This window comes from Hippoglossus hippoglossus, chromosome 23, assembly GCF_009819705.1.
Source record: "Hippoglossus hippoglossus isolate fHipHip1 chromosome 23, fHipHip1.pri, whole genome shotgun sequence".
In the NCBI taxonomy this organism is placed as follows: domain Eukaryota; kingdom Metazoa; phylum Chordata; class Actinopteri; order Pleuronectiformes; family Pleuronectidae; genus Hippoglossus; species Hippoglossus hippoglossus.
Genome location: NC_047173.1, coordinates 1,988,610 through 2,015,446, shown reverse-complemented (window position 1 = coordinate 2,015,446; position 26,837 = coordinate 1,988,610). Strand labels below are relative to the sequence as shown.

Here is a 26,837-nt window from a genome sequence, read left to right as displayed (position 1 = left end):
AGGTCATGAAACTTGGCACAGAAAATATAAAAAGGAGAAACAATTTAAACAGCTCTCCGGGATTTTGCCTCTGCGTCGGCGACAGTTGATTCTGCAGGTACGATGTTTTCAGGTTGGCTGTTCATCTGTCCCTCGCCGTTCATCTGTCCCGCCGTTCATCTGTCCCGCCGTTCATCTGTCCCTCTCCGTTCATCCGTTTGTCCAACTACTGTGAAAAGACGAAAAAGCTGTGAGGCACAACGGTACATGGTATGCAGAGTTACTCACCAGCTGTAGTGACATCCCTTTGTGGTATGTTGCAAGACATGTCCTCTGCATGGAGGGGATAAGTTGGTCTGTGGTGGAGCGTTGTATACCTCCTATGGGATGTTCTTACTGGCATTTACTGGTACATGCTGCTGTGGTTCAGAGTATCTCAGACTCTGATGGTGAAGAACAAGACACCACCCACACACCAGAATCTTTCATGTGCAATAAAACTTGAATAATTATCCTCGTATTTATCAATACTCATTTGCACTTTTTAATTAGTATTGTTTTTATCCTTCTTTGGTCCGAGATTCTATTGTTCCATTTTATTGTATTTATCTGCTGCTTCTGCTTAGTTTTTAAGATGCTAGTGTTCTATTTCATTGCTGCTTTACCGGGACCTCAGTATTTAGTTTCATTCCCTCTCATGTACCTCGTGTTTTGGAACGACAATACAGTAAGTCTTCTTGAGTCTTGAATCTTGAGAAGGAATTGACGGAATTTATGATCATGTATTTCCATCTCTCAAAGGATCGAGGAGGAGTTGTTTCTCTTGAAATCAATATATACATACACACTCCCACTCAATATCAGTCCATACTTGACTTGTGTACAGAGAAAGCAGCAAAACTTTAGCAAAGACGTGACTTTTTTTATGAGAAGTTGTCTGATATGTTTTTGCCTGATTTTGGTGCAAAGTGAAAGCGTTATTTCTACTACAAATATTGTGTAGGGTTCGAAGTGTCAGTCAAAACTGAGTCAATGAAACAAAATGGATGGATGTCAACGATGGGTGTGCCGCAGCTCACCGGCGTGTATTTATCAGGATGCTGGTTGGCATGTAGATATCTTCCACTTTGTCAATCGCTGCACAATTGACATATAAACCAAACTTCAGTTACACATGCTCAAACACAGACAAATGTGTGCTGGGAAGAGCCCACTTTGTCAGGAGAACGCCAGTGAAATGTAACGCTGTGATTGTTGTGCATTGTGTAGCAGTAATGGGGGCGGCCATCCACTGCCCTGAAGAGACGCTGCCGAAATGACCCCTGACATTCACACTGAGTGGAACAGCTCCTCGCTCTCCGGCCTCACTCTGCAGTGGGCGTGCGTTCCTGTGGGAGGAACTCAGCGGCTGGTTTACCAGGCTGTTTTCATGGCTGGTTACTACCCACATGTTTACGTCTCATGCAGGAGCAAGGCTGTCAATCAGCCGGTGCTGAGCGCAGGCCCTGCACTGTGGGCTTCTAATGATGCACATCTGTGTCTATTTTTAAATGACACATGCCCCTCTTGTTTTTTCCACTTACAGTATAATCTTAATTATCTACCATTGGCTTCTGTGCGGTGTCTCCTTTCCTCTGCCTCTCCTCCCGCTGTCACTAAAATGCTGCCCATTTTAAATGTCGGACTCGTGTCACTTGTACATACAGGTCACAGCAGCGGCCTCTGTAGGTCGGACCTGTTATACGTGTCTGATTTGAATGTTGTTACAGTCACATAAAGCTTCATAAGGCCAACTACGAGGACATAGTTAGCTCTGCTGATGTGCTGCTCATCGGACAGCCTCTGTGTTAACAAGAGAACCGTTAAGTAACAGTTGGTCGATTATACAACCGACCGGAGAAAGTGTTTTCCCTCTGAAAATCAGCGATGGGGAAAATATCAGCTGCATCGCTTCCTCTTTGTCACAACACTTCTGTGGATTGAATCATTCATCTCCAGCAAAACTTTATGTACTTGTCAGCAAATAAAAATTAAAGTCCCAACTCAATAGTCTGAACAGCGCGATAAATTATGCAGCTGCTATCACTTTCTGCTCCCAGCCTAGAATAATAATACTGTATGGAAACACTGGGGCTGCCCCCCCCCTGACAGTCAAACATTTGAATCATCATTTGGAGACCCCACGCTCAACTGAGATTCTTCAAGATGAGCATTTTTTTTCCTCCCTCTGTCAGTGAGCAGCTTTGTCTGGGGACATTGGGTCCCAGTAAACTGAACTTCTGACGGCCCACCAGGCCACCAACACAGAGGGATTGCTCCTGTTGCTGCCAGTGTCCAGTCGATGACACGTGAGAGAGTGGGGCGAAGACAATTGAGCTCTACCACAAAGCTATGGCACAAAATATAACACCAATCTATAGGTCTTTTATGTTGTATTAGTTTGTGGATATAAAATTGCATTATTGTATCAATATAAAACTGTGTTGGGACAAGTCAGACCATGGCAGGCTGCCACTGCACTGTTCCCAGTAATTATCTAGACTGTGGCGGCCCGCCATATTCTAATTTGTCCTGCCACAGTTTCATAATGAACTAAAACACTTTTCACACTTCTCTTAATAACAAGGGATCTCCAACTTGATGGGTGCAGCGCTGTTTGCAGCTCTATTTGCTCTGCGCTCGCTCACTCTCTCTCTCTCTCTCACTACCCCCTGTCCTTGCACAACCATGATTCACTGCGTATTTGTGCTTTGGTCCATGGAGTTTTTTATTATCCAGAATTAATCTTTTACTCTCTAGGGCCTGGTCACTCATACACGAATGCAAAGCAAATATCGCCGGTGAAAGTTCACCAGAGTTGAACTCCATGTGAAGCCACGTGGCAATTTGCCTTGCCACAGGGAGCAAGCATGCTATTCGCCCCCTCACTATCACAGGTTGGAAGTGAACGGATGGCAAAGGTTCGCTGCTGAAACATTCCCACATGTATGTGACCGGGCCCTCAGTCTGTCTACCTGTCACTCGAGATCTGTTGTGTGTGTGGGAGTGACCCTTTGGTGCGCGTGCACGCCGTTACCACCATGGGTTGAATTAATTCTCTGGGCAATGCTGCTCCGTTTGGGTAATCATTGTGAAACACGTCTTTAAATGCACCACAAGAGTAAAGGCTGCACAAACAAAGTCAAACCCACTTCTTTACTTCTAATCCTCGGCGTAAGCGGCAACACCGGTGCTGTCACAAGTTTATTAGCTGGCGGGAGAATTTCCACATGGTGGCATCCCCAATCACAACAGTTGACTAAACAAAGAATGACTCGGTGGCTTGCTGATCGTCATCCACTGAAGATGTAAGTGGTTATTCATTATTTCCCATTGATTGGCTTTGATTCATTTAACATTGAGCCTCCCTTCTTTTCCTGTGCTATTTCTCTGCGTAATTAGCATCAGATTTTAGCTACAAGCTACGACATCATCGCCGCTCCAAACTGTTGACGTTGTACACGTGTGACTGCTGGTTATTTACACCGTGACTCAGCTTCTGTTTACCAGACACAATTAATCAGCTGCTTGTGTCTCTAGGTAGATATTTTAGTGTAGATATTGTAGATATGCTGGTTGTTACCGTTGCGCCCCCTGACAGAGCTCATGTCAGCAGATGTATCAGAGACACGTAGCAACATGTGACATATGAAACATTTCCTCTGTGTCTCATGCGTCTCCTACAGAGGCCCCGTCACTTTGGCATGAAGGTTGTCACTGCCAGAGGCATGTGCCATTGATCTTTACAGAGGAGGCTTGATATTGACCCACTGGGTTGTCGAGAGAAATCCACCTCGCTCAGCTGACACCCAGCTGTAGGCCTCCAGAGTGTTTCTGATATTGTTCCACTATTTAAACCTTTCAAACCTCTTTGTTACTATCACAGTGGCGTGTTCCCGCTGTCTGTTTGGCTCACAGTACTGGTTGATACAGGAGTTTTGTCCTGTCAAAACACCTCCCTAGTCTCAGCTGTGTTATTATTTATGATGAAATATTTTTTATTAATCGAAGATTCTATTAAGTTGTCATAGGACCACATTGAAAGGCAAACATGTTTTTCTAACTGTTTAACTGTCAGTGGTGGTAAATTGAGACATTACTCTATGTGAGGGGGTTTTCCTGAACAAGTCAGTGTGGGAGAATGTATTTTTCTCTCTCTCTCTCTCTCTCTCTCTCTGATAATGTCAAAGTCCTTCATCCATATGATGTGCATAGATGTCATCAAACTGTAAAATGTATTTATGGACGTGTGCAAATAACAAAAAGAGTAATAACACACCAATGACTACGACACAGTCACTAAACTGCACCAATGTTGTCTCCGTAAATACAAATTTTAATAAACATTTACATAATAGCGTGGAAACCATTCAGCTGCACTTTCTCATGTTTCTCTGACTCTGAGTGTCACTGCCATCGCTGAAAGAAACAAACTGTTGGTTTGCACAGCCAAAGATAGTTTGTGAGAGAACCTCCACTCTGTAACAACACCAAAATGGAGATTAAGATGTCCACAGCGGTGTCATTCCAATGAATCCAATACACAGGCGGTGTAGTCGAACATTTTAAAGGAGAAATATTATGCTTTCCCTTTCGTCTAGTGTGTTAAAGGTTTTCGTGTTACATGTAAAAGGTCAAGCGTTAACCAGGCCAAAGTCTGCAACACAGGGAGCTCCTCTCCTCCACAGAAAACCCCCTCTCTTGAAGTGAAACACCTTGTCAGTAGTCCGGCCGATACCTCTGCACCACATGTACACCTGCACCTGACAGCTGGTATAGCAAACTCCCTGACAGCCAGGTAAAGCCATGGATGGAGGCTGACATTCCCTACACACGTTGGAAGCAGTATGAGGAAATGCATGTGTTTTCTGAACATCAGAGCACAGTAAACCTTTTTCAATTACGAACCCAAATTAGAATTATTAACCCCAATATGGGCATAATATGTTTCCTTTAACATAAATTAAAGTGTTTGGTATCAGGAGATAGATGCCTGATAATAAAGGACTTAGATCTGGATCAAGGCCCAAAGAACAGAAACTATTTAACATGAACTGCCGAGGGCAAAAGTGAGCTTTGCCTTTTCTCTGCGCCTTCAAAGTTCTTAATGTACTCCTGAATTTTTTAACTAAGGAGCACATGCACTCTTTGGGGAAAAAGTAAGCCCTCCGGCGCCCAGTGGGAATAGTGAAAGAGACAGTTTAGAGCCGTTAATGAGTTGCATCAGCATGAAGAGCTCATGGTCAGCGATGGTTGGTTGAAGTAAAGCAAAAATAGGGCTTCAAGAATCGTGTCAAGAGACAGACTCCCTCTCATCTTAGTGAAGAAGACTGAGGGGAAATGTTGTAACTGAAGTAAGAAGACGAGGCCAAGGCTGCAAGAGTAACATTCCACATGGAGGGTTTAATGTTTAAGGTTTAATCTTTCACTTGGAGGCATTGATGACCATGTTTCTCTTCCTAGTCCTATACCTTACGTTAGTCTTGTGCTTCCCACAAGCAGCTGTCTGCCAAATAGCCAAGTACTCATTTAATTTCTGTTGGTTATGTTATTCAGCCTTATTGTGATTCTAATTCTAATTTCCTGTTTGAATTGTATAATCGGCCGTATCTATTTTCTCTGATTCTCCTCCTGGGAGAGGCTGCGTACGAATGCGCACACACACACACACACACACACACACACACACACACACACACACACACACACAGACACAGACACAGACAAATTCTGACGGACACAATGAACCAGGTGAAGTAACGACACAGTTTCTGTGCGGTTAAAAATTAAAATGCCAATTACAAACTTAATCACTAGCTGGATTTTGTATTTCGGCAAATTGAAAGTTCATTCTTAATTTTCTCATTTCCTTTTCCCATTTTTCATTTTAAATAATTCACTACAGGTTAACAACCAGGTAGAAAAACTCATTAAAATATGCAATAATTAAGAGCATTGTGTATGAAGGAATTGTGGCATTGGAATGTGCCAGAGGCACCAAATCTGGGCTCTTGCAGCCAAATTCTGTCTCCTGGGGTTCATGTCTTCATATCCCCCCCCCCCTCGCTGGCTCATATTACCTTCTGGCTTGCTACTCCATTTCCTAGTTAAAAACCCTGGTACTCCTTGTGGTGTGTGGTCTAGAAAACCACCACGTACAGAATATGACTCATGATTGCGCAAAGGATCGACCCAATGAATTGAACTGATTCAGAGAAACATGGTTTTCAGCCGTAATCATTTTTAGAAATGATGATTCATACATGCCACCAAAGAGACCTATCTGTTTATTATGTAAGGACTTTGTGCTACACTTTGTTTTTTTTATAGCTGAATTTGTCCTTACCTGTTCGTGTTTTACAGCCGATCAACATTATAAAAGTGTTGGAGTTGTAACTTTCCCTGGACTAATGGTGCTACTTGGCTTTTGACAACAACAAAAAACTTGCAGCCAGAGAGAGATGCCGAAGGGGGAAAAAAATCACCATGAAGATGAATGTTTCAGTGGGATGTGTTCTTTTTTCTCTTGCTTCGCCTGCAGCTCAGAGTTGGCCATGATTAATTGCTTCATCTGGGCCACTAAAGGTCCGTGTCCCTCCCAACTAAACACTAGTTCATCTTCAAGCTGTTGTATCTGTGCAGTGCTGCTTCGTATAAGAGGAGGCTCCGAGAGTAGCTGGGAGATGTTGTCAGCCGCTGAGTGAAAACCAACCACTCAACTGAGAGAGCTGCCTGTAACGGCTGGGAGTGAGGTTCTACCCTGGTGCAGCGATTAAAGGGAAAACATTTTTCGGAGATTTAAGGCAGACACAGAAGTTACACCGAGTCCAAACTGGCCACAAACAATTTGTTTCTGAGTGCGCGCTTGGAGAATAGATTGGCGGTCTCCAGAAGGTGTGCATATTCCAAATGGAACCGTGAAAGGTAGAGATAAACCCGGCAGAAGAGAGATTTAAGGGTTTTCCTATCATCACAACAGTTGTGTTTTTTTTATTTTCTTTGCAGCTCCTTTGCTGAATGAAAAGAAAAAAAAAATGTCTGAGAGTTTTGATGTCACCTGTGGTCACTCTCTCTTCTCTGTCCTCGTCTCTGCCCATTTGATGGAGGGCTCAGCACCTATTATTACGTGCACACAGAGTGGACTGCAGAGTACAGAGGTCCAGGGCAAGCGCAGTGAACAAGGGGAAGTTCAGGTAATTGTTCAACAAAACCACAGTACACTTGTTAAGCTTAGAGGAAAATGTTTTTTTTTTGCACAAGCTAAAATGAGAGCTTTCAGAATGTAGCCTGTATATTTGCTACAAATCTTGAAATACGACGAACCAGCCACTTTCACTTAATTCAGGTTAACAGAAGGACACAAATTCAATAGAGACTAACTTTACAGATGAGGCTCATTGTTGATCATCATTAATGGTCTCAATGAAATCTGCAGCCCACTGGCTTTCTTTCATTTGGTCTTTCTTCCTCCTTTTCTTTCTCCTCTCTTGACATCTGACCTGTGGTATTTTGGCGAGCGAGGAGCAAACCTTTGAACGTGACAACAGGTTTTTCTGCATCTAACATTATAAACGTGCTTTCTAAAAAAGAAGATTGGATTGTGTGGCTCGGTCCGACTCGTTTCTAGTGGATCACAGGTCGCTGCAATTAGCTTTGTCCATCTTAAAATAACAGTTGTAATAAATTCTTAATGATCCTATGAACTTATTCTTTTAAGATAACAGTTTGTGGTAAGCCATGTCATGTTTCCTTGAAGTAGGATCCTATATCTGGTTTCCTTTCAAATTACATAAATCAGATTACTGTGTATAAATATGGACAACAGGACCACTCAGGACATGACTGATGCAGACATCACTTGACTTGCTGCAGTTTGATGATGTGGAATGAACGATGAGCCACTATTCATTACGCTTAAAGTGTATGTGAGAGTTTTTTCGTGAAACGTTAGTATGAAACTAATAGTATGCAAATTTTATACAGCAAAATAGCACAGTATACACTCTGTGCAAGCACTGCACTAATGATGACAACAACAACAACAACAACAACAACAACATAACAGAAAATGCAAGTGTTACACCTACAAAGAGAGTAAAGAACCTAAAAAAGGTACCATGGGTACTGGTTGTGTATTACACATCACTGCTGAGGATTTGTGAGACCTTTATAAGCTCCTGTGACATACATAGGGTAGACGCTCCTTTGCAGGGCAGTGCACATGTCGCCCTTTGCTTTAACAGAATACTAATGAGTGTATATATAGCCAAGGTAACATAATGAAATGGAAGGCAACTAATTCCCGGTGCACAATCAATACATTTCCCCCCTCTCTGTGGGTGAGGCCGAAACCATTTAGTTCACAGTACATTATGTACTCCTGTCAGGATAATTTGGATTGTTTTGACCTATGGCCACTCTTGATTATCGCGAGCGAGACAAAGAAAGGGCCTCTTAGCTGGTCTCCACTGAACAGAAGCAGCTCTTCATCTGTGCACTCCTACCCTGCCGTGTGGCTGTATACGTACACTCGGTCACACTCTATGGGCCTTTTTTTTTTTTGTCACTTCTGCTCAGCTCTTAAAGCTAATGTAAGGTTGGCTTCGTTCTCTCCTTTTTGTCTGGACGACGTGGATGTTGGAGGGCACAGGGGAAGTTATGAGATGCCCCTGTGACTGAGTGTTAAGGGCAATCTGGGATCAAACCACAAGTGACAGGTTTAATAAAGTGTTATCAGGAAGTGTCACAGTTTTCTGCGGCAGAGATGATTTCTTGCACCGAAGGACTCCTTCTCTCCCTCATGCATAATATGAACAAATTATACGTGGTTTTTCAAAGTATCAGGTCTACGAACTGATAGACAAGAACTAGTGATGAAGGGAATACGCATTTCTTCAGTACTTTGTTTTTAAGTTGGTGTCCTGAACCTAATCGATTTAGGTTATTATTGTGTGTGTGTGTGTGTGTATGTGTGTGTGTGTATTTATATCTTTGTGAGGATCAGGCTGACTTCTAGATCTAGTCTCACAATGCATAACACTTGTTTTGCTTGTATCTCCCTGTAAAGACAAACCCCCACAAAAAAACATCATCAAACCCTGCGAACATCAGCATCTGTTGCAGCTGGGAAGTTGGTGTTTCCTTCTAGGAAAGAGGACAATGAAAAGCACACTAAGCCAATTGGCAGACATATACCCACAGCCTACATTCTGTGAGCTGGATTATCACTACTATATAGAATATAAACAGGTTTACTTTCAAATGAAATTTTTGTTGACAAATTGATGTTCTTAAGTCATATCGGACAGGAATCTTATAATAGAGGGGGAGATAATCTCTCAGTTCAGTCATGAGAAAAGGAGAAAACTGAACTGAACGAACAAAGATTATTGCTTGGATCGATAATCTTAATACCACTCCATCAACTTCAGGTGAGTGGAGAAGACGCCTCTCCACAATCAGAATTCAACACGTTGACTGGAGGCCATGCTGCTGAACTAATCTCTAAATCCATAAGTAATCATGAGCAGGGTGACAAAACTGGCAGATTACTGGCCCACCAATCACGTCGCACCATTTCGTTTCACCTAATCCCCCCCCAAGTTCCAACATCTTCTGATATAGAATAGACCCCAAAGAATAGAGGATAAATGTAAAGACTGCTATGCTTCCTTATACACATCTAAAACCAACTCCTGACATGGGGGGGGACCATGGCAACCTTTTTCACCATGCCTGAAATCCCTCCGGATTACACTGGTGGAGTGGAAAAGTTGGAGAATCCAATAACTACTGATCTGTCTGTTGCTATTACATCAAGCGGTAAATGTGCAGGGCTGGACAGCCATCCAATAAAGTTGTCCTTACCCAGCAATCAGCTTGTTAAATGTGGATTTTAAGATTGCTGAAATGCTTGTCCGACACGTTCCAAACTGTTCTACCGACAACTATTTCCTTTCGCTAAGACGGATTTCTTAAAAGTAAGCACACATTTTTTTCTTATTTGTGATCTACCATCCGTCCATGATCTCCGTGCCAGAATCTGCAATATCCTTAGATCCAGAAAAAGGCCTTTCGATAACATGGAGTGGATCTTAGGCTCAGTTAGGACAAACAGTGCACTTTTTCCACCACTGCTCCACCTGACAGGGTTGTCCTTTAAATCCTCTCTTATCATCTCTTATTGACAGAGCATTTGCCATTCATGCCCCCAGACTTTGGAACAACCTGCCTGAAAACAGCCTTGTTCGAGGCTCTTCTTAAAACGCACCTTTATAGACTAGCCTTCCTGTGATCCTCTCCTAATGTTTTATTTATGTATTTCTTTATTTAGCTTTCTCAATATGTTCTGCTTGTTATACTCCTCTATTGATACTGTTCTTGGGATTGAACTTGATCTGCATGATTCCTGTTGTGTTTTATCATGTAAAGCACCTTGTAAACCTTGTTTTGGAAAGGTGCTATATAAATACAGTTTATTATTATTCTAATATTATTATTAGATTTAGTTATTGAGCACCTGTCCATCGTCCTGTGCCACCTCAAACTCAAATAATCTTCTACTCAATATTTCCTAAATTTCTTAAATAAATTAAAGCTAAATAAACATTTTAAACCAGGGAGCACTGCCCAAGCTGGTTGAACGTTGAGTGCAAAGTGGGACCTTCTTTGAGCATGTACAACAACTAGACTTCCTATGTTTTTGAAACATAAAAATTGTGATATGACAGGCAGCACACTGACTAATGCTTAGTATATTGTTATTAGTACACATGCATTTTTATTATGAATTCATTTCATGTCCTTAGTCTTACTCTTGGGTCCTGCCTTTGGTTTGTCCATTCTCTCCTGGTCAGGTCTTAGACTTGCAATGTTTCTTGGAAATGCAAAATGAAATTTAGCCAAAGAACATGAAAAGATACCTGATGAATATGGTGCAACCCATTCTTCTGTTGGGGAAAGCCCGATGACACCAGTGAAGATTTGCTCACATGTTAATCAGGCATTGAGATCTCTCTATTTCTCTATCTCAATACAATGAAGCCAAATGTGTTATTTACATCAATTCTCAGTGCTTATAGACCATGTTAATGTTTCCTAATCTTGTGTCCCAGCCACAAATCATGTTTGTCGGTGCTTTTCAAAACTATTAGAAATCACTCTTCCAGAAAATGATTTGCATGGCAGTTTTTCTAATCTGCTCCGGTAAGGAGAGATCAGCTGCACACGTCCAACAAAATGTATTCGGGTTGCAACAGAGAAAGGCTCTCGGGATGTGGCTCCATCGAAGTGAAGCATCTCCCTTCAGCATCAGATCAGTAGGCTCACGTAAGAGGCGGGACAGGATCCCCCAGTCTAGACTCGGGTAGTGGTGGTGGAGTTAAACCAGCAGGTGGGGAAACTTAAAGCTGAGGGCAAATGAAAACATGAGAAAATAGCATTTACCTGAACAGGAATAAAGATGTACTTTCAACACAGCTTAATTTAAAGTTTGGTTATATGGGTTAAGGCATCTGATAGAGAAAAAAAAGAATGGTTTGTTTCAATACTTGGTTAATATTAGTGAGTAATCATAGCCACTATTAGAATAAACCAATATTAACTCTTGGGAATGAGTAGAACAAGAAACAGAGGTCAATCATATTAGTATTATTATTTTTTTGGACCCAATCACCCCCAACCTAATTTTTGCAAGGAGTCATTACTCATGCGGCCTCTAGACGTTGCTTGTCAATTAAATGGCTAATTGGGAAAAAAAATGATGGATTCTCGCTTTGCATGCGAGCATTCTCTCCACAATATCCCACATAATCCACCCAACACAGTGTGGTCTGTTTGGATCGGGACTATTTCTTTGGTTGAAAGTAAAAGTCCAGAGGAACGCTCTACGTGATTTTAACTTTGAATGGACCTCGAGTTAAATTGAAATGTGGCCTCATTGTGGAATGAGGTGCCTTTGTCCATCACTCTTCTGTGACTATTTCTCAACAACAATTCTGCCACAGCTCTCCACATTTGGAACCTGTGTAAATCTGCCATCTTTGACCATTTCCCGGCTCCACTGCAGTGCCTTCCTTCACAGCAGATGATTCAATCAGACGCTCTCAGCGTTTCTCCCCACGGCCTTTTTCAACCGATAAAACATTGCTCTGTAATCATTGCTCATCACTTTTAGTGTCAACACACGGCAATTTAATATTGAGTTGTGGAGATAAAATTACGTTTCTCTCAACTTCCCGATGAGCCATGAGGGAAGGCTTGTTATTGACATCTCGAGCAGTCGCCATAGATATGAAGCCAGCCTATGGATAATCATGTTATGTTGTGTACCGGGGAAGATGAGGGAAAGATAGGATTCAATTCCCGCCCTTCATATTATACATGTGTGTGAGTTTTTACAAAGATTGGCTCTGTCATGGTACAAGCAGTGATATGAGCCTCATGGTCCTGCCACAGAGTTTGAAGGCTGCGATTCAGTGACTGGGGGAGTGGCCTGGTTATTTTGAGGAGTGATTAGAGGACGGATTACATAAGCTGTTTCCACTGCTGGAACTTTCCCCAGGAACTTTGTGCATTTCCACTGCAGGGACCAGGGTCTAAATTATGTTCCAAGGAATCATTTTACCCCCAAGAATAACTCCGTCCTTGGGGGTTGGTTAAAGGAAAGTACAAAAACCTTTTTTTTGAACATGCCTGATTGGTCATGTACTCCAGTGTTTTATTTCAGCCGGTCAATTTTCGCAATAGCTGGTTAAACCTGTTTCCTCACTGTAAAACCAAGTGTAGCGTTTGAGGTGTTCTGAATAGAGAGGGCTCTGATGGAGCTTCGATATACCGCTGTCTGTTTCCTGACGTGCTACACTTTGGTAAAGCTTCGGCCGCTAATGGCACCAAGTCACACCTTGGCTACAAAGCCCGAAAATGTCTTCCGGTCTGCTGCTCCACTTCAAGCTCAGCTCCTGCGTCTTCCCTCATGCAGCTGGGATGGAAAATGCCAGTGAAGTGCTTGAAGACGTTTTCAGTAGAAACCAAAAGTCTTAAAGCAGAGGCAGTTTTATTGGTGCTCAAAGTATCGAGGAAGCGAGAGATGAAGCAATACAAGCTAACTCTGTGTAATGCCACCCAGCTCTGTAGGCTGTCCCATATAAACCCAAATATACTTATATGGCAGAGACTTCACTGAAGTATTGTACACAGTAAATTACATTTGAGTGTAAACTGTGCCCAGAAGCATGGCCGAGTACTACATGGAGACATAAAGACCCAGTAATACAGAAAACTACCTAAAGGAGGAAAACTTCTCTGGCAGCAACCTAATGCCTTTTCTCCCTGCGTCCCTCCATGACTGCAGCTGCCTTCTCTGCGGTCCCACACCTCCCTTGGATGTGGTAATAAATGTCTTAAGTGTAGTATTTGCAATTTAGATCCCGAGCGTCCAGTAAAAGCTAATATCACACGGGGGTCAAAGGCTAAGGAGCAGCTGAAACGATTCACAACATTTCAAAGCAGTGGCTGTCAAACCCCTTGTTTAATCTCCTCTAGCCTCATTTAACCCCGTCTCACTCGGTGCTCCCCACACAGCCCAGGCAACAATACAATATCTCTGAGATTCAGTAAGCTGTGGAAGAGTGACACTATGATAATTGGCATCCCGGCTTGTGTATGCGCCAGCCTCCGCAGTGCCAGCCGGAGGTATTATGTTTCATCCCTGCTGTTTGGGTAACGTCTGAGGTCGGCCGGGTAATTGGACGAATGTGGTCGAAAAAACGGAAAGAGGATTTCAGCTAATATGATCTAATGAGACTTCTGCACTCTGCGCCCTGCCCCCCCGCGCCACAGAAATTGATGAATCGGTTTAGGTCATCGGGTTGGATTGATGTGTGACTGCCTGATATTATATGCAACATTTAATAACGAGATGAATATCTCTTCAGACTTGGTTGGTAGGTTAAAAAAACGGTTCAACTGCTCCGTGATTGTAGTTATGATTTTATGAGTGCCTAATCTAAATTCGATCATCATTTATTTATAGAGCTTGATAAGCGGGCTCCATGGAGACACTCAACTGAATGGTCATGTCTAACCCCACATTGGGTTTGTGTAATCAGGGTGGTTTAGAATCCCATTGATTTTGTCCCGGTTGTTTTTTTTATCTTATTAATGCTTATATCCATTTTTTATCGATCCAATTTTAGCAAAAGAAATCAATCTGCAGCTGAAACCCCGGGAGGTGCAAATGTGAAAGTTGCAACAGGACTAGAGGATTAGCGCAGACGCACATTATGAATCCGGTATCCTTTTACCGTGCTGTATTACACTGGCTCATGCCCCCCCCCCCCCCCCCCCCTCCCCGCTGACATGCACTCACTTTACACGTTAACAATAAACACCATCACTAATCAGAAGTTATTAGGCCACGAACAGAACTGAAGTTGACTTAGTGTTTGTTTGATTTGCAAGAGTTTATGAGACCTGTATTTAGACACATTGAAGAAACGACTAATAACTAAATAATATGTGATCATTTTTGTTTCTGTGAAGGGAGATGGGCAGACACACACACACATTCCTTCAGACAGGAGGGAACTTCCCACAGATTATGATACAACGCTGGGTTTTAACTTCATTGTTGCAAAAGAAGCAACGCCCCGTTCATCCAGGAACATAAATATGAATTCAGCAGGTTTTTTATAAAGATGGAGCAGAATGTCTTGTTGACTGACACCTGAGTAATGTGCCTGGATGCAGTGGCCACCTGGAAGCGACCCGGAAGCTGGCCACCCGGATTCTGTAAAGGCTATAATGAGAGTTTTTTACCACACAAGCCTAAGTGCATTGATGTAGAGAGTGTCAACATAATCCATATAATCACATCACTATTGATTTTATTAATTATATAGTTTGTTTTTTAGGGGGGCAGATAACGATTGATTTTTGGTAAATTGACAGCCTATTCAAAAGCACTCTGTAGTTTAGCCCCAGTCATAATAACCACTTGAAGCAGTTTACACTACATATCTTTGAAAAGCTCCAGATCATGTTATGATCAAATTATGCATATCCTCTATCTATTGCAGATTGTCTCCACTAAATTAGATCTGACATAGTGACACGATAAAACAGAACAGTATTGGTATTATCTTACCAATACATTTTGACCACATTTGGTGTGCATATCCAACATTTTCTTTCTCATAATCATAATAGATTTGAGAACCCCCCCCCCAAAAAAAATCAAACGCCATATCCCGTATATAACTATATATAAATTAATAACCTACACCGAGGAGGTTTTGTTTTCGTCTGTTTGTTTGTTAGCAGGATTACACAGAACCTACTGAACCATTTCCATGAATTTTGTGGAGGCCCAAGAAAAAACCCATTAAATGTTGGTGTGGTTCCAGATCAGAGGGCGGATCCAGGATTTTTTTGGTCTCTTTCTGTAAAATTTGGGAGATTGGGCATTTTTGGTGCAGATTCAAACTAGTGAATGTAAATGTGGTTTCAAACAGGGACTGTTGGGCCTTGGTGCAGGCATGAACTCTACTGAGTGCCTTTGCAGTTATAACTATATAAATTATTTTGCTCTCCATGGTCTCACGCTGCCATCTGTCCTTTCGGAGAACACCATGTGAACAATTGCAGGATTGTATCGTACCCTGTCCACGCAAAAAAAACAAACAAACATATTAAAATGTTTTTATTCAGGATTGCCTTTGTCTGTCAACTCTGACCCTTTGTAAACCTGCTTCTTTTTAGATTAAATTGTGACAGTGTAGGAGAGAAAAGTGGGTAAGAGATTCAGTAAATGGTCAAGCCCCCTGAGAATCAATCCAGGGACCTGCTGCTCAAGGCGTATGTGCCCTAACCGTTTGGCCATAGGGTCGCCCATATGTCTCTTTCTTTAACCATAGAGAATGAATGATAATTAACAGTCCTCCAGAATCTTGGGTGAATAATTCAGTGTGTCTTTTGGCTCTGGTGCTTCGGATGTGTTTCGCTTAGTGCTGAGCTGTAATTGCGTCTGTAGAGGATGTGACCGTCTACTCCTCTAACCCAGCTTTCCCTCCTCTGCCTTCTCTCCCAGTGCCATGAATCAGCCTGGACAACAGCTGCTACCCACATAGAGGTCACTTCACCTCTCTTTCCATTTGCTTTGGTCCGGAGGATGCTGGTAATGTGTCGCGGGCGCAGGAAGTTCCTGGCGGCCTCCCTTGCCCTGGTCTTCATCCCAACACTCACCTGGCTTTACCTGTCCGTTGGGAGCTTTCAAGGTACGTGTGAGTGTGTTAGCTGAGGGAACGACACATCCGCACCATGACAGTCAACACGACAGCAGCTCATTGTCCAGCACACAAGAAAAATCCATTAATACATGACATTTATAATTACCAGTCATCAAATGCCTCTAAAAACTAACAGATGGCTCGTTCCTATTTCCACTCAGTCTTCAGTATCAGCTAACTCCACATGCCACTGTATGGTCACTGAACTCCTCCCACCTTATGTTGGTCTGCATGTCTGCTGTGTGTGCACGGCTTGTATGTAAGTCTCTGGTCGTCCTGTATCCACCACTTGCCGTGCACAGTTGCTCACTCACAAGTGCATTACACTGGTGAAACTCAGTGTTATTTAATGCCGGCATTATTGATGCACATGTGTGTTACTGCCTCTGGTGAACAGATGATTTAAATGCATCCTTATTGTTAAAAAAAAGGCATAATGTGTTATCGTGTAGTGTGTGCGTGGTTCTTGATTCTTATGAAGAAAGGTGGGGGGGCACTATTTAGCTCTCCCCACTACACTGAATTTTATCTTTTGCCGATTTAGCCGAATATCAAACATAGATGACAGTCAAGCTAACCGGTCCTAAGAAAGGTGTGTGAGAGTGTAAAGTAAAATTTTCCATTGTCAGATATTATCAGGCGATTCCATTTTATTATAAACAAAAACCGAAATATAAAATGTGTTTGGACACAAGGAAGACGGAGGCTTATTATTGGACCTCTTCTCCCTTTTAGAAAATCAAGCATAATTAAAAAAATGACGAATAAACGAATAAAAACTGAGCTAACGTAATTAAAAAATTTAAACAAGAACCACACCATGAACGAAAAACAACAACAAACAATCTGTTCAGAACAGTCCAATGAAAACACATACATCTGCAATACTATGTGGAAAAAAAACATTATTGAATATTTAAATATCATGAATGAAATGTGATGATAATTTCTTTTTAAAAACCGTTACCTAAGACAACATGCGGGGGTTCTTTGCTCAGTTTCAGTCGGCCTGTGGTCTTCTCTGACTCACCTGTAGATTCACTGGTGTGTGTGTGAGTTCTTCTTCTTCACACTGTGTGATTAGACCTAACACAAAGTGTCGCCCACCTCTTTACACTGTAGCCAAGTCTTAACAGCCAAACTCATCAGAGGAAATGTGAGGAAACAAATGTCCTGCAGACAAAGTCACCCCTCCCTCCTCCCCGCTGCTGTGGAGGTGGTTTATTAATGAATTACTCGGGCCTGTCCAAAGTTGATTACTTCCTCCAGACAATATAGTTCTGGAGTGCTTGGAGCCATTTTAATGACTTTGACTCGCAGGATTGAAACGCTGCGGTGGTGCCATTTTTAATTATGATTAAACTGACAATTTTGACTTGGGGGTCACTGTCCTGGAGACTGTACTTGTGAATACATTCCCATAATGCAATTGTCGCCAGGGTCTGCAAAGTAATTATTAGATTTGGCAGTAAGTTCCAGGCGGTGGGGAGTAGTTGGTGGAAATATGATAAGTTGTGAAAGGACCTGGCTGCAGGGAGCATCAGCTGTAGGTGAGGCCTGAATGTGTGAGACAGGAGCAATGTGCTTCTGCTAGCTCACACTCTTCCTTCAACACTCTCTCTCTCTCTCTCTCTCTCTCTCTCTCTCTCTCTCTCTATCTCTCTCTCTCCCTCCCTCCCTCTCTCCATCTCTGACCTGCTTTTCTTCCTCAGTCTCCATCGTCATCATCCTCCATCCACTGTTGTTTTTGTTCCCTTCTCCCCTCTCTGCTGTGTTTATCTGTCTGGCAGACTGAGAACGATTGCGAGAGTCCCTGGGGTCTTGAGCGCTTTGTCTGGATGAGCTGCACGGAGCAGAGAGAATAGGGCCACAGATAGAGACTCACTGTATGGCGAAAGGTGTGTGACCACTGTCCACATACATATGTGTACTTTGGTGTGAGGGTGTTTTTAGAAAGCGTATTGCTGTCACACCAGAAAATGAATGGGTTAGGCTGTGTATTGATTTAGGTGTCCCCACTCTGTCCCAGCCCTCCGTCCCACTGCCTACTACATAGAGACCAATGGTTTTCCTCCCGATCGGATTTAAGTTTGTTTTGATGGAAATAAACCAGTAGCTGGTTGTGTGCATTACTCTAATCAGAAGGAGGCTTCACTTGTGTTTTACTTAACTGCAGTGTTTTGAGCCAGCCGCAGTGCATGTAATGGGGAGTCTACCTCCACCCGGTACCTGATGATATGATACCAGGAAACTTTTGATGTTATAACGGGATACTGATCTTTTTTTTTATTTTTCTGGTGTAACAGCAATATGCTTATGTAGTTTTTCTTTGGTGCCAATAGAAATATAGTCAGAGTACGATGGTGTACTGTGGCCATTATAAGTAAAAAGATATGTATTATGGAGCAAAGGGTGGGAGTAATGTTGTGAGATAAAAACTCAATTTTCTTTTGAGATTAAAGTCACAGATTTACTCCAAATTTTTTTTAAAGTCTTAGGTTTTTGGTTAAGAATTATAGTGGAGATGAGGCTTCTGGCAGGTGAAGGCTGAAGGCAAAGAGGGAATGGTCCGTTATCAGGACGCAGCCAATGGGGGCTGAGCTGTGAGGGGGGCCGGATGACTGCTCAGCAGGAAGGAGAACAAGCTGTGGTAGAACCAGCATGGTGTGGCCTGACCGTGGTTTTGCAGTGGAGGCTGGCTTTACAGCAGTGGGAAAGAGCTGGGGAGCAGAGTGACGAGGCAGGGGGCTGAGTGAAGGTGGAGGCCCGTGCAGATGAGCTGGTTATGGAGAGGTGGGGGGACTAGAGTCGAGTGGATTAACAGGCAAACATAAAAAGAACCTGGAGATCAAGAAAATAAAACGAAGGCCTTTTGAACTGTAGAGATAACCAGCTTTGCATCTGTTAACTTTGTTCTAGTGTACGACACACAAAATCTCATCAATTTGTGACTTTATAATCTCAGAAAATATCAAATTCTTTTGTCTTTACTTTAATGTTGGAAATTTCAATATTATGAAGTCTCACAATATCACCCCACCAATCCCCTGTCTATCATATTCTTTTCTTTTCGCCAAAATGGCCCTAATATGAATTTGTAAGGGTTCTGTAACCTTGTTACCTCATAACTACACAACATCTGAACCCTTTCCTAATGTGTGTTGGTCTTGTTAGAGTACTGACACACAGTCACATGCCCATATAAAATGATATTGCAGAGGCAGACTTTGTGGTGGTGGAGATAACCACACGGCAGCTAAAGGGTTTCTTTTGACCATAATGGTCTCTACATTAAAGCTGGGGTTGGTAATCCTGGAAATAGCTAGCAAGAGCAGGCTACACTTTGAAAATATGCAACTGATACACCCCAGTCCCTCCTATTGACCGTCTTGCCAAAGTTACTCCCCCGAAAACACACAAACGTGCACTGACAACTGCTCGAAGGCGACTTTTCCATGATTCGCTTGACAACTTCTGACTGTCATCTCTGCTTCAGCCGTGTATGTGTCTCCGGCTGAAGACTCCAGTCATGTGCAGTGAGAGAAAGGGCAGGGTGCACACAGGCAGGCAGGTTGGTTATTCTCAGGCTGTGCCAGCCAATCATTTCAATCAGTCCAAATGAAATGATTGGTCACATGTATTACAGTCCTGCGAGGGCCACAGACACCAGCCTTTTTTTCCAGAAAATGTTATTTATTGATGGCTCTCGGGACATGAAGAGGATTTCAAAAGTGTTTCAGAAACAATTTACCAGCCCTACCTTTAATTAGCATATAGATAATATAATCAGCTGCAGGGGATATGTTTTATTTTAACTAGAAGTTAAAATAAAGTGTGAGTGAATGTGGAGCCTGCCTGGGGTGTCTGGATAATTTGCACATTGCACAGTGGGATAAAATTAGGCTTTGGACTGAAATCAAACTGTGTGTAGCACCACAGATTAAAAACCATAAAAACCATGTAAAATATTTTTTTTTTAAAAGCATCAACAGCTCACATCAAATATGTGGTCACATTTCAAATCTTTAAACTTAAATAGCAACTTGACAAATAACAACCCGATATTTGGGGTTCAGTATCTTGCCCAAGGACATTTCGGCATGCGAATTAGGGAAGACTGGGATCGAACCACTGACTATCTGAATCCGCTCTATCCTAGAAAACTGTTTAGATGAAACACACAAGTGAAAACGTCACTAGTATTATTTTATATTATATTGCTGCTAATAGATCCCTTTCACCGAAATTTTACACACTACCTTTAATGAGTGTTTCTGTTGGAGGTGTAATTTGACTCAATCAAATCAAAACATTTTAAATGTCTATAGAGAGTGTTTCAATTATGTCTGTAGAAATGCTTGTTTATTAAGCCTTAAAGGTATTAATGTTATTTTGTTTTTAAGTGGGTGATGTTTGAAGAAAACGTCATATATGCAGCTACAAAGAAAACTAGAAGTGACACAAGAATGTAGATGACTTTCCAAGGTTTTCTTAACCAGAACAAACACTTAATAACAGGTGTTGAGCTCAACATTTGTCAGGACAAAGGGCCTGAATGGGAAGTGTAGTTTGTGTTACTGCTCGAGGTCGAAGGGAAATTCTGATTTCTGAAAACACAAAAAGGGGGAGTTGGTTGTTGCAGTTCGGTCTGCTCATCAATATGATCGACTGGGTGGGTGACATACATCTTATAGAAGCTGATTGCTGCAGTTAGCATAAAAAAGGACTCCCCTACTTAATATATCCTAACACCTGATGTTGATATATCCATTTAGAAGAGTATGGACATTTTGCTATGTTAAAGTTTAGCCTTAAATCAGACTCTGAAAAACGTGAAGGCCTTCATACTTGATCTCACTGAGACGTACCAACATTTAGTTTTCCATTTTCTCCATCAATTTTCATAAGTATATAATCTATGATGTAAAAAGCCAATTTACTTCAGCTCAGGGCCAAGAACCAAAGTTTAGTCTTGCCTCACTTTTTCAAAGGTTATCCAAAGCCTCCATCTGATTATGTCTCGTCTCATTGTCTCAGTGGCACAGTTTTTCCCTTGAGTGTATTTTCCCCCCAGAACGCTGCCAAATTTGAAATGGCTTCCATTAGGTAACGGTACATGGCCAAGTTTGGCTCTCCGCTCAAATTTTAACACTCTGTGGTCAATGCTTCACTGTGGCCACCCAAGGACACACACAGCGGATAAGGGAATTAGTGAATTAACAAAATAAATGAGTGAACAAATGGGTATTAGCTCGAATTATTCTCGTGCATCTTAGAAAACAAATCACAAGTGGCCCCGGACAACCAGATTAGTGAATCCCATATTTCATTCAAATTGGCAGTAATGGGGTCTGAAAAATGCCGGGTTTATTTTGAACTTCTCAGTGAAATTAGCCGACTCTTTGATTTATTTTTCCTAAAGCCCCGTATGCAAATATTGTCTGCCTCTCATTAATCACATCGCCCGTTGGCTACTTCATTACTTCGGCCTTCCTGTCAAATTCATTTTACCTCCCTTTGTGGTTTCGTTGAACCTCGCGGCTCCTGCTTTTGTAAATGGACAACAGTCTTTTATATTCATCAGAAAAGAGACTCGCACTGGGGAAATCTATTTACAGTAACATTCCCTCTGTTGGAAAGGAATGTTTCTCTGTCCCAAACCTGACTTACACCGTTATACAGACCCCACACAGTTGTCTCAACGACAGTGAACTACATCCTGAAACAATCCAACTACTCATGTCTGAGAGATTTGTATTGTTTGCATTGTGGGCTCATTTACTCAGCTGTCTTCTCTTATACGGATTTGGGAAAATTTAGGCTTTATTGCCCCGAGGTACCCTTCACAACCCATGTCAACAAGCCATAAGACCAAGAGTCCACACTTGAGGTCTGGATGTTGAACAGTTGTAGAATCCGTGTGTGTTCTCATGTGTGTGTTGGTCATTCGACAGCTTTTAATGTCAGTGTCTAAGGGGAATGAGAAACTGTGGATGGTGCTAGGTCGTCTGATGTTGATCACATCTGTTTGCACGGGCTCCACCATTAGCGTGCCGGGTTACGAAAGAGCGAGACTGGTTTTGGTGGGATGATTTGTCATTCAGCCATTGTGCCGCGTGAAAATGATTTGCTGCGGAGGATTTAGCACAAACTGTAAGACGGGAACCATAATGTAAGCGTTCACCTGACGTTCTCTTCTTTTCTATTTCGGTCATATTCTAATTCCCTCAGTCCCCATACTTGTCCCAGTTTTCCCATGGTGTAATCACTGTCTTTGAAGGTGTGGTATACTCCACAGCACAGCGATCTGAGCCGCACAGTACGTGACAGTTTCAGGTCTCTGTAACTTGATTTAGCTCAGAGAAGACGTTCAGTCCTCTGCTTCACCATGAGGCTTCGTCTTCCAATTGAAACTTTGGCTGTAGGGAAGGTAAGGGAGAACGAAGCCATTTCTTTTGGAATGGCATTCGGTGTCCTCTGCCTCATACTTTTGTTTATTCAAGAACAGGAAAGGCGCTGTGTTTCAGCATTAAAGGACTTTGGTAAATGGTTTGTATTTATATAGCGATTTTCTAGTCTTGATGACCACTCAAAGTGCTTTACAGTACAGTTTTCCAGTCAACCATTCACACAGTGCATCTATAATCATATAGTTTTTTTTCGAGGGGCAATTAGGGGTTCAGCATCTTGCCCAATGACACTTCGGGGGAATGGGGAAGACTGGGATCGAACTGCCGACCTTCTGGTTGGAGGACGACCGCTCTACCCCTCAGCCACAGCTTCGCTTTACTCCACTTTTCTGGAGTAAAGGTCCATTCAGTTCCGAGAAACCAAGAATTGCCCCAGAGGATGTGAGTCAGACCCAATCCAATTTACACTTAGTCTAATTGGGATAGGTAGGATACTCATTCAATCCTCACAGGTCTCAAGTCCGGGGGCTTTCAAAGTGTGACACTGTGAGCTAGCCCTCAGGTTAAGCTTAGGAAAAGTAGCCCCCTCTTCTCACAGTGGGTTATTCACTCACTCTAGATGCCTATAATTATGTGGAGAAAATACAATTCTCCACAAAACCCCTGTATCTCTGAATCATTTATTAAATGAAATCAAGCACATAGGCTGTCCTGTCTCACCTACTGAGCCTTCCCTGAAAGTGTGCGGAGCTCCCCCTCTGAAAACCTGCTCAGTGTCACTCGAGCCGTTTTCAGACATGACCTGCGGGTGAAAGCCGGAGAATGGACTACGGAGTTTACCCAGAGTTTGCCTCTCACACATGCACAACGCAGCGGGAGGTTCTCTGCACAGACGCGTTCACAACAGCAACAAATTCTCTGCATTATTCAGCCAAGTGGTGGAGCAGCCGGGTGCAGCAGGCAGAGGCAGGAAGTGATGATTTTTTTTTTAACAAAACACAGACACTAGTGTTGGTTCTTATCACCACAAACTCTCTTGACATCTTCGTCTGTGTCTTCCACGTGTGTGAAAGCGTCATCAACCCCTCCACACACTCGCGGTGAATCCAGCGGGGGATACCCTGCTGTGTTCAACATCAACTCTCTACAGACTTTATACTAGGAGGCTTTACTCTCAGGCGGATAAAGTCCGCAGTTACTTCAGAGCATCTCACTCTGACATTTGCGTTCACACGTGCACCTCCTCCAGAGAAAATAAGGAGGAACTGCATCTAATGAACTGGACTCCTTGCAAATAAGGAGTCCAGTGCATGTCTGAAAGCAGCTTATGTCTATGTATGTACTCATGTCAGCTTTGATCACATAATACAACAAAGTGGCAGAATATTTTAATAAGTATCCAATGTAAACATTTACGTTGTAAAAAAAGGCATTTTCTTTTTAGAGTTAAATTCATGTATATGAACTTATTTTCTGTCTATTTATGAATTGTTAGAGCGTTACATTATTTCTGTAGGTTAGTATTTGAAACATAGAGACTATTTAGTTTGTATGACTTGACATTCATTTGTAGGACATTATTATAAAGTGCTTATGTTCCTCTATTCCAAACAGTACTAGTTAAGTCAGTGTTTCCCTTTAATCACCTAGACTGTGGCAGCCTGCCAGGGTCCAACCTCTCCTGCCAAACGGTAGAAATCCTGAAGTGTTGGTGGGTCATCAAATTATCCATAATGTCCATACACTGGGCCGTCAACCAGGTGGAAGTCCGAATGCTTTACGCTTGTTGTGCATGTTGCCTTGAACACTGGTGAAAAGTCATAGGTGAAGCATATGTGATGTGTTTTTAGATTAAAACGTATTAGTGTGAATGTGGCTTTACTCCAGCCCTACACAAATAGGCTGGGATGTTATGCCTGGAACAAAACACAACAATCCCTTTCTTCCTGATAATTGGGATACTTTTGCATTTTCAAAACTTCGATAGGTCACCTTGGAAGAGCTGCCGGTACATTGCAATGCAAATTTACAGCCCAGTGTTGCCCTGACTCAAAGCCGAACAGTGCTCAGAGCTCTAGAGAGTTCATTATCTCTCCAGAATCATTAAAAGTCTGCTTTGGAAGTGGTCATATATATATAGTGCACATATATATTTGACATGCTTAGTTAGATCAGTCAGTGTATATCATACCATCCCCATTCTTCTTAGGTCCCATAGGACTCTTGATGTCACTTTTAATCTCTATTGTCTTGGGTACTTATTAAGGTGGTGTGGAGATGGTTGAAGGGTCTTTTAGAGTGGGCCAAACTTTAACAAAGACAAAATGGCTTCTGCACCTCTAATTTGCATTTTTTTGAATAGCGTGAAAGTATTAACATAAACTGTATGTGGATATATTGCAATTTACTTCCATTTTAACATTAATTTACTTCTAATTTGTGTCTTCTTAGAAATGGAGATAATTTAATTTCCAGATAATGATACATATACATATCCTTATTTGGTAGTCCTTTTTCTGAATGCTGTAAATTGGGATTTTAGTTGCAGCCGTTATCTACTTCCATCTTTATGATTCTCTTGCAATGTCAAAATCTGGGGTTTGTTTTGAGCACTTAATTGTACGTATGTGGCTCTTATCCATAGTCTCTCTCTGTACCCTAACAATACAGTACTTGTGCAGGCTGTAAAAGACGTAAGCAGTGTTTTGAGTCTGTTGTGAGGACCAGTCTACTCTGCGGCATTATTTGCAATGTCCATTTTTGTGGTCCGTCTCAGACTCTGTCCATGCAATGGACATAACCTCTCTTTTAGGAATGAGCTCCTTGGTTTTGTCTCGACTGGTCAGAGTCCCGCTCCTGTTCAGAATGAACCTTTTCTGTCTCACGTTCACTCCCCTCCATGTTTGGTTGCATTGCCTTCATGCAAATTCCCTGTCTGCATGCCTTGCTGTGTGGAAGAACACACAATGATGAAAGATACTGCATGAGAATGATTAGGGGCACAATGAAATAAATGATACAGAATAATGTGAAATTATAGACATTTCTCATCATCACGATACATATCGTTTTATCACAGGCTAGCCAAATAAACACTCGTGGTATTATGGATCATAATATACTAGACTATAATATACTATAATAGACTATAATCGGTTTCCTTACAGAGCAAATGTGGCTGAGATATATTAAAAACAAAAAGAAATATGTTTAATAAACACGTGGCAAAAATGCGGCATGGCAACTGAACTGAACTGAAATTTTAGGAGTTAAATATAAAGGTAGAAAACTGATACAAAGGTTAAATCATTTCAGCCTGAATGGGACAGACAGAGATGAAATAAATCAATGATCCCGCAGTGAATCCTGGTGTCAACATGAAAAGTCATCAGGGGTTACCAGCACACAAGATACATTCAGTAATGTCCTAACATTAAGCAGACAGAATGCATCACCATGTCACACACGTATGCAGTGAGACGTAGTAAACAGACTGATTGTGTACGTGACGTATCGTGTGGTGATGTGAGTAGTCAAGCCTGTTAGCAGCTGCCATGCAGAATACCATCCATCCAATCTTCAAGCAACATTGAAGGTCACTGACCCAGGCAGTTCATCAGTTTTTATTATCATGGGATCAAACCATCACTGTCAATGCCAAGATTAGGCAGCTGACATAATCCATCTGTCCTGGCACACAAACACACACACACACACAAACACACACACACACACACACAGAGAGACGTGCACACGCTGTTGGGCACTCACACGCTGAGCGTTAGAAAGGCTGCTCTAAGGCTCATTAAACCTCACATGTGGGTGGTAGATTAGTAAACTAAGAGCTTTTGAGTCTTCTGTGCACCTGTCCATAAACATTTGCTTCCTTTTAACCAAGATCTGTGAACACAGCTACACTTCCATCACTGACTCGCCTTGACTATCCTTTCAAAGGTATATTCCTGACCTCACGGATGCCCCCTGCAAGCCCAGAAGGACGGCACATTAGCCAAGGGCAAACCCCACATTTAAATTGAGTGTTTCTGTAGACCGTGTCAGCCCGTGCCCTGACCTGCCGTAAGCACAGCGAGGAAGTGCAGACAGCAACAAGACAATTTCGGGA

General features: G+C 42.2%; 1 protein-coding gene across 1 annotated transcript in view; it reads left to right on the top strand.

Moving 5' to 3' along the window:
- Positions 1–26,837, top strand: part of large1 (LARGE xylosyl- and glucuronyltransferase 1) — a 115,867-nt gene that overhangs the window by 6,999 nt on the left and 82,031 nt on the right. Inside the window, exon 2 of the mRNA XM_034578588.1 lies at positions 16,106–16,292. Coding sequence (XP_034434479.1) covers positions 16,187–16,292 — 106 coding nt within the window. The 5' untranslated portion in view covers positions 16,106–16,186. The remainder of the gene's footprint in view (positions 1–16,105; positions 16,293–26,837) is intronic.